The sequence below is a fragment of the Crinia signifera genome, chromosome 12 (genome assembly GCF_055691185.1).
Source record: "Crinia signifera chromosome 12, ASM5569118v1, whole genome shotgun sequence".
In the NCBI taxonomy this organism is placed as follows: domain Eukaryota; kingdom Metazoa; phylum Chordata; class Amphibia; order Anura; family Myobatrachidae; genus Crinia; species Crinia signifera.
The window spans coordinates 89,158,400-89,170,681 of record NC_139228.1 but is presented as its reverse complement, the minus strand read 5'-3'; the positions used below and the strand labels follow the sequence as shown (position 1 = coordinate 89,170,681).

At 47.3% G+C, this 12,282-nt stretch overlaps 1 protein-coding gene across 2 annotated transcripts in view; it reads left to right on the top strand.

Annotated features, from left to right (window-relative positions):
* The window catches only part of PAK6 (p21 (RAC1) activated kinase 6), an 83,907-nt gene that overhangs the window by 52,321 nt on the left and 19,304 nt on the right, over positions 1 to 12,282 (top strand). For both annotated transcript variants that reach the window (XM_083166479.1, XM_083166480.1), the window contains exons 2-3: positions 1,383 to 1,595; positions 4,166 to 4,762. In XM_083166479.1, coding sequence (XP_083022605.1) covers positions 1,392 to 1,595; positions 4,166 to 4,762 — 801 coding nt within the window. In that variant the 5' untranslated portion in view covers positions 1,383 to 1,391. The remainder of the gene's footprint in view (positions 1 to 1,382; positions 1,596 to 4,165; positions 4,763 to 12,282) is intronic.

The following is a 12,282-nucleotide window of genomic DNA, read 5'->3' as shown; positions in this document are numbered from 1 at the left end:
TTTCAGATCTAGACTTAAATCCTGCCCTTTATAACCTGTATCACTGCTGCAATGTGTCATATATAACAATGGCCGCATTTGTGTTCCAGACTTACGCACTTGTTACCTTAGCACTTGTTGCTATATACTGTATGTCTGCCAGTCACTGGCACACATTGTAATGCTCTTGTATATGATTGTATTGTCATGGAACTTGTTGGCAATACTGTGGTGTCTCCGTTCCCCCACACCCCCTACATAGATATTTAAGGTGCCGCATGCTGGAAATCTTCCAACTAGTTTCCTCTGTACTTCTTCAAGGGATTATATCTTTTTATATATATATATACATATATATATATATATATATATATATATATATATATATATATATATATATATATATATCCATAATTGTATTATCATTTTAAACATAGCAACTTTATTTTAATAACAAAGCCTTATATGGCTTCACCTGCGATTTAAGTTGTTTCTGTCATCCTTTTTTTTTTTGTGTGTGTTTTTTTTTCTTTTTTGAGTGTATTAAGAAATCCCTAAGCATATATTTTATTGCAGTTCCAATATTAAAAACAAATAATGTACATTTCTACATATTACTTAAAACATATGAATTAATTAGATCTTTAGTACAGGTACGAGAAGGTTATTTGTTTTATTGCTTCTGTGTAAACTTTTGTCCACACAGATTGCTGCCCAAATTGCCATTGCTAACGGGATGCAGTTAAAATCCCGGCGGTCGGGATCCCGGCGGTCGGGATCCCGACGCCGAAATCCCGACACATTCTCCCTCCTGGGGTGTCCACGACACCCCTGGAGGGAGAATAAATTAGTGTGCCGAGCGTAGCGAGGCACCGGGCCCGCTGCGTGGCGAGCGCAGCGAGCCCGCAAGGGGGGGCGATCCACGTCCCCCCCTTGTCGGGATTTTGGCTGTCGGGATTCTGAACGCCGGGATCCCGACCGCCGGGATTAAATACTGAATCCTTGCTAACATCTGAGTTGTAGTAGTAGTGGTGGTGGTGGTAGTAGGAGGTCCCTGGAACCGTCATTTCTGCCAGGAATAGCCCCTGGGTGTTTGGTTGTGTCTGGTGCTGACCAGTGATTGGGCCTAATATAGACCTGATCACAGGTGAGCTTTATTTATCAGTAGATAAAGACTGCAATTTAGATTTCCGTTTAAACACACCTCATCCACATCTAATTTTCTCTGCACGTGTTACATCTGCCCCACCTGCAGCGCATCATGGTTTTGCCCATTTTGAGAACACATTTGCTGAATTAGGCCCATTGCACGGTAGTTCTGCATTGTAGCAATATGAAGCCACGAATGTTAAAGTATTTGTGTTGCTTATCTATTCAGCTTTTGCATTTCTCTTCCACTCCAGTTTGACATCATGTTCCGCAAAAAGAAAAAGAAACGACCGGAGATCTCCGCCCCCCTGAACTTCCAGCATCGGGTGCACACCTCCTTTGATGCCAAGGAGGGCAGATTTGTGGGCCTTCCTCCACAATGGCAAAATGTACTGGACACCCTGCGACGTCCAAAACCTGTAGTGGACCCTTCCAGGATCACTCAGGTGCAGCTGAAGCCCATGAAAGTGAGTAACGACAATGCAAGCCTGTAGCATTATTTCTATTGGCCAGAATACAGTATGTGTCCGTAGCCACTTATTCCACACAAGCCACTAGTGCACCGCGGGCCATATCAGTTCTTGTACCAACAGGCCATGTTTTCCAGACCACCTACTGTAGGTGGGACAGGTGCAGTCATTACTAGTGTCACATGTCCAAACAACCACTGGCATTTATTCCTAAGTGACACATTCTACAGATCCACAGGTGGCCTGGAAAACATGGACTGCTGGTAGATCTCATGGACTGGATTGGCCGCGCCTGCACTAGTTCATCAACATAGAATCTACTGTATTTCTTGTTTATTTAGCACCTTCTAAAATATAAAAGCAGCATCCCATCTTGGTAAATTCCCACCAAAGAATCATCTGGAGTTGAGCTAAAAAATATTTAATCAGTGAGCTACACACTATTTGATGTATATACCTTTATTGCAAGGGCTGTGTTATTCATCAAATACCATAATGGGGGAACCAATTTATTAATATACTGTATTAGGATAAGGATAAGATTTTGTGTGTTGTTAAATAATGTTGTTGGTGAGTGGCCAATATTCAGATAGTTCCCATTTATCATTAATAAAGGTTTTCTATTTCCCTTTATCGGAAAGACAGAAAATCTTTTATTGCCACAATCTACTAATAAAATATAATTTAAGCAGCTGAGTGATAATTGGCTTCCTGGCAATACTCTCTGGCAGCGATGAGAAGTCTTGCCACTTTGCCCGTCAGGTTTGGTTCCTACGACCGCCATGCGGGAGGTGAGTCAGGCTTCCGGTTCCACTTGTTTAACAAAATTAAGAAAGGGAAAGAAAAATAAACTCTAAAAAATATTTTTTCAATAACGAATAAATGTGCTGGCATTCCATTTAGATAAAAATTTTATATTTAAATAAATAAATAAAGCATTGTGTTTCATTAGCGGTTCTCAAACTGTGGGTCCCGACCTTCTCAGTATGGGGTCGCGACTCCATGTTACTGACCATCAGGCTGATTACTTATCTAATCTCAGTCAGTGATTCAGAGTCTGAAAAATCTGTTGGATTGTCTGTTATTTTAGACTCCTCCCATCAGTCTGTGCCTCCACATTGCTGCCATGTATGTGCTGTCTGCTGACTACAGGTGTTATGTGATGGGTTATGGTATATCAGACTCCTCCCATCACTCTGTGCCCCCACAATGCTGCCATGTATGTGCTGTCTGCTGACTACACGTGTGATGTGATGGGTTATGGTATATTAGACTCCTCCCATCACTCTGTGCCTCCACGATGCTGCCATGTATGTACTGTCCACTGACTACACGTGTGATGTGATGGGTTATGGTATATTAGACTCCTCCCATCACTCTGTGCCCCCACAATGCTGCCATGTATGTGCTGTCTGCTGACTACCAGGGCCGGCGCCACCACTAGGCAGCTATAGGCATTTGCCTAGGGCGCTGGCCACTGGAGGGCGGTAGTTGGGAGGCGGGACCCTGCTGGATGGAGGTGAGTAGCTGTCACTCCTCTCCCCCCCCCCCCCCCCGCTCCCAGTGACATGGCGGCTGCCGCTGTAGCACCCCCGCCCGTCTAGCCGGCCATCCCACATCCCCCCCACCCGTGGTGCCTTACGGTGGTGCATCGCGCCGATTCGCATCGCATCACGTGCGTCGGCCCCGGGGGGGGGGGGGGTGTGATGCTATGCGGCCACAGCATGGAGCGAGTGAGCGGCCAGCATCGTGGCGAGTGAGCGCCGGGGTGCCCCCTCCCCGCCTGGGGCGGTCCGGTGCATTGCACTGGCCCTGCTAACTACACGTGTGATGTGATGGGTTATGGTATATCAGACTCCTCCCATCGCTCTGTGCCCCCACAATGCTGCCATGTATGGGCTGCCTGCTGACTACACGTGTGATGTGATGGGTTATGGTATATCAGACTCCTCCCATCACTCTGTGCCTCCACAATGCTGCCATGTACGTGCTGCCTGCTGACTACACGTGTGATGTGATGGGTTATGGTATATCAGACTCCTCCCATCATGTTGTGCCCCCACAATGCTGCCATGTATGTGCTGTCTGCTGACTTCACATATGATGTGATGGGTTATGGTATATTAGACTCCTCCCATCACTCTGTGCCTCCACAATGCTGCCATGTATGTGCTGTCTGCTGACTACACGTGTGATGTGATGGGTTATGGTATATTAGACTCCTCCCATCACTCTGTGCCTCCACAATGCTGCAATGTATGTGCTGCCTGCTGACTACACGTGTGATGTGATGGGCTATGGTATATTAGGCTCCTCCCATCACTCTGTGCCTCCACAATGCTGCCGTGTATGTGCTGTCTGCTGACTACACATGTGATGTGATGGGTTATGGTATATTAGACTCCTCCCATCACTCTGTGCCTCCACAATGCTGCTATGTATGTGCTGTCTGCTGACAGATTTGACCAATTCAGCAGAAACATTATTTATAAGTTATAAGTGTTGTTTTGTTGGGTACCTAAAACCTATTTTGTCTCTAAAGTAGTTTTTGTTTCTATTCACTGCAGACTTTTGTTCGTGGAAGCACCATTGGATTGGAAGGTTACATATCGGGGATACTACTTGACATTCAGAAACTTTCTGTGACCAGTTCCAACACTCTGAGAGGACGGAGCCCTTTAACACGAAGGAGAGCTCAATCTTTGGGGGTTCTTGGAGAAGAGAAGTCAAACAATGGACAATTTATCATTCCAGAGCAGAACATTTCCGACAAGTATATCAACTGTAATGGCAGCTCTAAGGCCAGCAGAAGGCAGACCATGTGGCCGGACTATAAGCCTACAGAAGACAGCCCATCTAAACCCAATGGTTCTTTTTGTAAAGCAAAGTCTTTGGATCCTGGGGATTTTCAGGATACGGTGGACCGCGTTTCTCAGACAAAAACATCGCCTGGCAGCTTGCATAAGAACATTGGTGGTGGGCATAGCTTTGAGCTGGGTACACATACGACAAGAAGACAATTATCTCACGAGACGCTGCTAGAAGAAGGCTCTCTGCCAAAGTCTGCAGAAAGCGTTACAAAACACGGACAGTTACGGAGCGCCTTTGTGCCCTCTGGCAATGGAAGGAGTACAGAAGTCCCCGCCTCAGCAGTACAGATAAAGGTATGATTGTTTTGCTTAATGTTTATTTTTGCTGGCTTTCCCAGGTTACGTTCTAGTCTTTGTGGCAATCTCAGAATATACAGCATTGTTTGTTATCTTCAGTGAAAGGCGATCTATGTCAATGTATATGTCACCAAGTCCCAGTGATGTGAGTGTGCAAGGGTTAAACGCCAAGCCACATATTATATAATAATCATTCAAATCTCCTTTAATATCATACACCCACCTTTAAGTACTGCCGCCTCTTCTTCCATCACTTATAGATGACCTTCCCCCAAATCCAATGTTTGTCTGGACATCTTCAGTACATCGACACTTCTTTTTTTTTCAATAAGGCGTTCCATTTCAGTAATGCCCCCATTACCAGGGCCGCCATCAGAAATTTTGGATCCCGGGGCTTACAACATAGGGAAGGCCTCCTGTTCTCAAATCTGTGGCATGCTTTGTAAGACCTCCGGTGCCTACACCACTGGTCGTTCTACTCTAGGTCTTCATTGCTTCAAGGGAAATGTGAACCTTTGTTTATGACAATTTATACTTGGGAGACTCCTACCCTGGCCCGCTCTCTGCTTGGGGCCCCTTTCTGGAGTCCTGGCAGTTTCTCCCTGATGATGGCCCTGCCCATTACAAAAGCAGACACCATAGTTTCTGCATGTTTTACGTACCAGGCCTATTTATTACTGAGGTCTCAATAAGGCCACCTAGTATTCAAAAAAACTCCACAAGCTTTTAACCATCTCCATCCTCCAATAGCAATAGCTTCCAGAGCCTGGCTCCTTCCTATGGAATTGAGGCCCAGGGTGCCGAAGAGGGTTGTGAACACCTACCCACCAACTGTACCTTTTTTGCAGGTACAGTACCCTTTTTTATGGCTTGTACCTTTTTTGGGTCGCCAATTGTAAGTATAGGAAAGGAGTGGTGGCCATGCCCCCTTTATCCGTGGCTACGCTCCCTTTTGTACCGATTTCTGAAGATGTTAGAGGGTATGTAAACAGATCCCTCCACACTGCATGACCTGTTCATGTTGTCTCTGGTAAGTATCTCTATTACTTCTGTAGAAGTTTTAAGGGATTGCGAGGACAGCTGCTTTTTTGGTAATTAACCACTCTAGGGTTTAGCAGGTCCTGGGCTACTCAGCCATACTATGCAGGGGTGGATTGGCAAAAGAAGCCACAGGGATGATTTCCGGTGGACCAATGCACCTATGGAAGCACCTGTGACTTGAAGACGGTAGACCAGTGGTAGCCAACCCTAGCCCTCGAGAGCTACCAACTGTTCACATTTTCCAGACAACCTAGCTGCTGCACAGCTGCACTCATTAATCACTGACACATTTTAAAAGATACACAGATGGAGCTAATTAGCTCACTTGTGATTCTGTGAGGAGACCTGCAAAACATGCACTGTTGGTAGCTCTAGAGGACTAGGGTTGGCTACCCCAGCGGTAGAGTGTGACAGACTGGATAGAGGGGATAGAAAGTGGCAGGCTGCAACTGTGTCCAACTCAGGACAGGGATCCCGTCCCTTCAACAGACTCCACCCCCACAACAGACCCCCGTCTCCAAAAGGGCTGCTTCCAAAAATTACCCGGACTGGTTTTTCATCCCAATCCGCCCCTGGTGCTATGCATCATTATTTGGAAAACATGTGAGATTTGGTTTGCATAAGTAAAACAAGTGACAAGACTTCTTTGCTAGAATACACTGATCAATATAAATCAGGGGAACAATTGTAATAACTAAATATAATGATATCTAGGGTGAATTAGCTTAATTAGGTTGAACTTGATGGACGAAAGTCTTTATTCAGCCTTAACTGGCATGTGCCGCTTGTAGGGATGAGTCTGAATCTGAGTAAGTGCTATTATGCAGCAGCTGAGCCTTTATCTCACACCAAGTTCCGTTGTGCTTCATCTGTGACTTTGTAAGTTGTGATCTTCCCAGTGCTCTGCGGGGAAACAAAGTATTGTCAGACACAGGCCCTGATTAAAAGTTACAGGTTTCCTAGGCTAATACACATGTATCTCCCCTTGTAATTCTGCTAAACACACATGTATGGGCGCTCAGGGACTCGCCAATCTACCACCCATGTGCATGTAACGAAGGTTATCCAACTGGCATGTAGGATCTAATGCTTGTGGCGTGTGAAGGAGACTTTGGTGTCAGGCTGCCCAGCTGGAGCTGTAGCACAATGTACATAAAGTAATAGTTGCATCAGTAAGTTACATTGGGGCAGACATCCGGCAGTCACCTTTACCCCCCACAGTACATTGGGATGGTGATAGCTAGCATGGATAAATTAGGTCTTCATTTTATAAGCAGCAGCTTATCCGGGATTTAGTTTCACCTGCCTCAGGCAGGCAAAAGCAAATCCCCCGAAAGCAGCCCTGTTTCTGCCCATAAAAGACTATGCTCATACCCCAAACCATCGGAACGGATGGGATTAGAATCACCCCCATTGTCAGATTTGACTGCATTTTCAGAAGACGGGGGAATCCGTCACAACCTGCGGGAGTGTACATTGTTAATGTTAACATTGTATATCTATATCGTTATCCTGCATATGGTTTAGTAAAATCACATGGTGTGTACCCAGCTTAAGTACATCTAAAGGGGTGTTCACACGGTGCGATTTTGTTTGCAATTCGAATTCGGGATCGAATAGAACGGCAAGCAAAACGCATTCGATTTGGACTACATAGTACAGATATGTACAGTCTATTTTACTGTTCAATGTAGCGCGCATCAGGATGGAATCGGCATCGAATGAGTCTGAAAACCGTTCGATGTCCATTCGATATCATTTTGATTATAAGCTATGAGCGTGTTTTCTCCTGTTCATTGGCTGTATATTTTCTAGAATTTGTATTTGCAGTAAAATTAGAAACAGTTATGACTGAGAGGCCTCGAACTTTATTATTATTATTAATAATAAATCATCCATAACTAGGGTTACCACTTCATTTAATTTCTTGTATATACTTATTACAGAATCGGGTTTCGCTTTTTCCAGTCTGCTGATAAACTGTCATTTGGCGCCCAGTGTGAATGGTGTCATTGAGGAATGATATAACTGTGACAACATGAATCCTGTTCTAGCGATGTCTGTTTTCATTCACACAACGTTTGTCATTCTGTGCAAACAAAAGGTGATACATAACAGGACGTTCCATCTCAAATCCGCTTGTGGGATTCACCTCATGCATGCACGTCACAGACGAGTGGAAGAATGCACTGTTGTTATTGCCCTGTATATAGATATATCCTAAGGGAAGACATCTGTGTTGGGCTTCGCGCCTTCCAGTACAGACAGGCCGGCAGGTGTCTTGTCAGCCTGCCTCAACTGGAAAGACATAGCAGAGTCTCCATGTGCACCAACTATTCCTCCGCAGGAGGCCTCAAGAGTGAAGTTAGTTGGATAAGTGCACATGACCTTGAATTGTTCGAATTCAGTCATTTCTGAGGCATAACTCATCCTGTACGGGCTTGACAGGGTATTATCTAATCGCTGTGACCTATATTTTCTTGACCCCGCTTACCCAATAATGCCACAAACACTTCTTGTTGGATAAAATTGGCCACAGCGGCCATCTTTATTAAAACAATAAACAAGTTTAACAATAACCAAAAACATTCCCAACGGAGGTGGTCCCCGAGGCCCCAAATAAACCGATCCACCCATTCAAGCACTTCCAGGAGTTCTTACCCCCAGCCGATAGCAATTGGCTCGGGGGCACCAAATGTCAACACCCAGTGCTCATTACTTAACCTCACCCAGGGGAGTCCAGCCCCCTCATGGGGCCCTCCCCGCCACATAAATAAGCCTCAATGCCACCAACCTCGAGGACCCCCCTCCGCACAGGCCACTGTGACAAAAAGGACATAATATTACAATCATCTACCTAAACCCTATAAAACAGGGAGGGTGGGTGGGAGCTGCTGTAGAAAACTCCCAGTGTCCCCTTTTCCCGCCTGGACCCTGCTTATAAACCCCTCCAACACCCTGTTAAGCCCCTCCCACTATGACCCTTTCCTTTGGAACCCCTTTTATAACTTCCCCACTAATCAGCTCCCTACAAACCCTGTCAGGGAAGGCCTACCTCTAGGCTTTGCCTCAAGTCCGGCCCCTACATGACAGGGTATTGTCTAATCGCTGTGACCTATATTTCCTTGACCCCGCTTACCCAATAATGCCACAAACACTTCTTGTTGGATAAAATTGGCCACAGCGGCCATCTTTATTAAAACAATAAACAAGTTTAACAATAACCAAAAACATTCCCAACGGAGGTGGTCCCCGAGGCCCCAAATAAACCGATCCACCCATTCAAGCACTTCCAGGAGTTCTTACCCCCAGCCGATAGCAATTGGCTCGGGGGCACCAAATGTCAACACCCAGTGCTCATTACTTAACCTCACCCAGGGGAGTCCAGCCCCCTCATGGGGCCCTCCCCGCCACATAAATAAGCCTCAATGCCACCAACCTCGAGGACCCCCCTCCGCCACCAAGCACGGGATTAATCCCTTAAACCCGTGCGCCCCCCCCACATCCGGACTGCTGTTTCCACTCCCTCTTGGAGCCCCAAAGACCAAATATCTATTCCTACAGCATTCAGATGTACACCATCCCCTCTCCAAAACGCACCAGCACCGGATTCAAGCTCCCTGTGCCTCACCACCACTGCCCCATTCCTGGCCATAAAACGCCCAACCGCCCTGTTGACCTTAATCCTCGCCTTATTGATCTTGTCAGCCGACCTCGCATCCCTCCAAAATTGACGTGGCACAATATCCGACCATACCGTGATCACATCAGGAAACATAGCCCACAAACGCAGGAGATCAAACTTGATATCCCGTATCAGTTCCCTAAATGGTCTGCCCCCAAGGTCATTTCCCCCAACGTGTAAGACCAATATATCGGGTGCCCTATCGAGCCGAACAAAGCGGTGGAACTCCCGCAATACTCCGCTCCATACCATACCGCGCTTCCCCAGCCAGCGGACCAACGCCTCCTCTCTAGCCAAACCCAGCTGGCGGCCATTCGGTCTCACATCAGCCCGTAACGCTCCCCAAAAGACATACGAGTGGCCTAAAATCCAAATTAGGCACGGAGGCTGTCCTAAAACAGAAAAAACACGAATTCAAACATTAACAATCCCCTAAGCGAACATAAGAACGAAAACGAGACGATTCCCAACGCCCAATACGCTTGATCAACTCATCACCAAACCCCATCCTAGCAGCCTCAGTTGCGGCCCCAATCCGGAAAGAGTGACCAGCATATTCCTCCCCCTTGAGGCCCAACGCCCGAAGCACTGCCCTGAACACACTTATGAACTGGAATCGCGACAGAAAAGACCCATTTGCATGCAACAACAAAGGATCACTTCCCCTGCCAACTCTAATTTCCTTAAACTTCCCGAGTCGTGCCACTGGGCACATATCCGACCCTGGTACAGAGAAGAGGACCACCCGCTTCCCCCTCCCCAACTGATCCGTCTTTGACCTCCTAACCAACAACTCCAACCTATCCGAGTATAAATCCACATCCTCTTCCAACAAGCCCCCCGGCCTGGACACACTTGGACTCACAAGCTCCCCTATCCGCAATGCCCCGAAAAAAGCAAGCGAAAAGGCTACCCCGAACAACCTTTCCTCAAAACTGGAACTACAAACCGCCCCTAACTTCTTGCCCATATTCTGCAACAACTGAAAAGAAACCGGCCTTCTCTGATCCCTGACCACATGACCTCTCCTCCACCCCTTCAATGCTTGCGAAATCAGAAAATTCTTTGTGACATCAGACCTACCACATGAACGGAACCCAAAAGTCAAACCCGCCATGCAACGAGTAATTTTTGCAACTGACCAACCAACCTCCTTACAATGGCCAATATATAACAGGACAGCCAACTCATCATCATCCTCCGGCAAACCAACTACCTCACGCCATTCCATCCAATTCCGCCAGTCCTGATTATACGCCGACCACGTGTTCGGGGCCAAAGATTCCCTGATGAGCTGGTCAACTACCTGTCCAGCAGAGCCCAGAGCCGGCTCGGGCACACGGTCCCCTCCCTGTCCGCATCTGCCGCCAAATCCCGAAAACGCTCCCACTGTGAACGAGACAAAGAATCCGCAACACCGTTAGAGACACCAGGGACATGCCTCGCCACCACCCACAAATTCAACGCCAAACATTCCAACACTAACTGCTGCAAAATCGTGACCACCGGCGGGGAAGATGCCGACAATTGGTTGATGGCCATGACGACCCCTAAGTTATCACAATGAAAACATATCTTCCTGTTGCGGAACAACTCCCCCCAAATCACCACTGCAACTAGAATAGGAAACAACTCCAACAGTGCCAGGTTTTTTACCATGCCTCTCTGTACCCAAGACTCCGGCCACCGGCCCGCGCACCAATGTCCTTGGCAATAGGCCCCAAAACCGACACTCCCGGCCGCGTCCGTGAAGAGGTCTAAATCCGTGGCCACACATGCATCTGACATCCACAACGCTCTGCCATTAAAAGCCTCCAAAAATGCTGCCCAGACTCGCAAGTCCCCTTTCAATTCACTACCCAGTCTGACAAAATGATGAGGGAGAACCACCCCCGCTGTCGCTGCCGCCAGCCTCCTGCTGAATATGCGGCCCATAGGCATAATGCGACACGCGAAATTCAATTTACCCAGCAAGGACTGCAACTCCCGTAATCTAAGTTTCTTCAAAAGCAATGCCCTCCCCACCTCAGCCTTCAGCCCCAGCAATTTATCCTCGGGCAGACGGCACTCCGTTTTCTCAGTGTCAATGACAATACCCAAAAAACTGATCACTGTAGCAGGGCCCTCTGTTTTACCAGGCGCCAGCGGAACCCCAAAGTCCGCCGCCACCCTTTCAACAGTCCTTAACAACAAGTCACAGACCCCGGACCCCCCCGGTCCAATACATAAGAAATCATCCAGGTAATAAATAACTGAACTGCACCCGGAAACATCCTTAACCACCCACTCCAAAAAGGAACTAAAGGCCTCAAAGTAAGCGCACGACAAGGAGCAACCCATCGGCAAACACCTATCAACGAAAAACTCCCCGTTCCAACAACAACCTAACAAACGCGAACTGGTTGGGTGAACAGGCAGCAAACGAAAAGCCGATTCAATATCCGTTTTTGCCAACCGGGCCCCTTTCCCAAACCGCTTCACCCACTGAACAGCCGCGTCAAAAGATGTATAAACCACCGAACAAATGTCAGGGTCAATGCCATCATTGACCGACGCCCCCTTCGGAAAAGACAGATGGTGTATAAGGCGAAACTTGTTCGCCTCCTTTTTAGGCACCACCCCCAACGGTGAAACTATCAAGTCCGGCCATGGTGGCGACCCTAAAGGCCCAGCCATACGACCGAGCTGCACCTCCTTAAACAGTTTGTCCTGAACCACCTCAGGGTGATCCCTTGCGGACTTCAAATTCCCCTTAAAAACACCTGAAACCCGCACCTCGGAAGGTATCTTG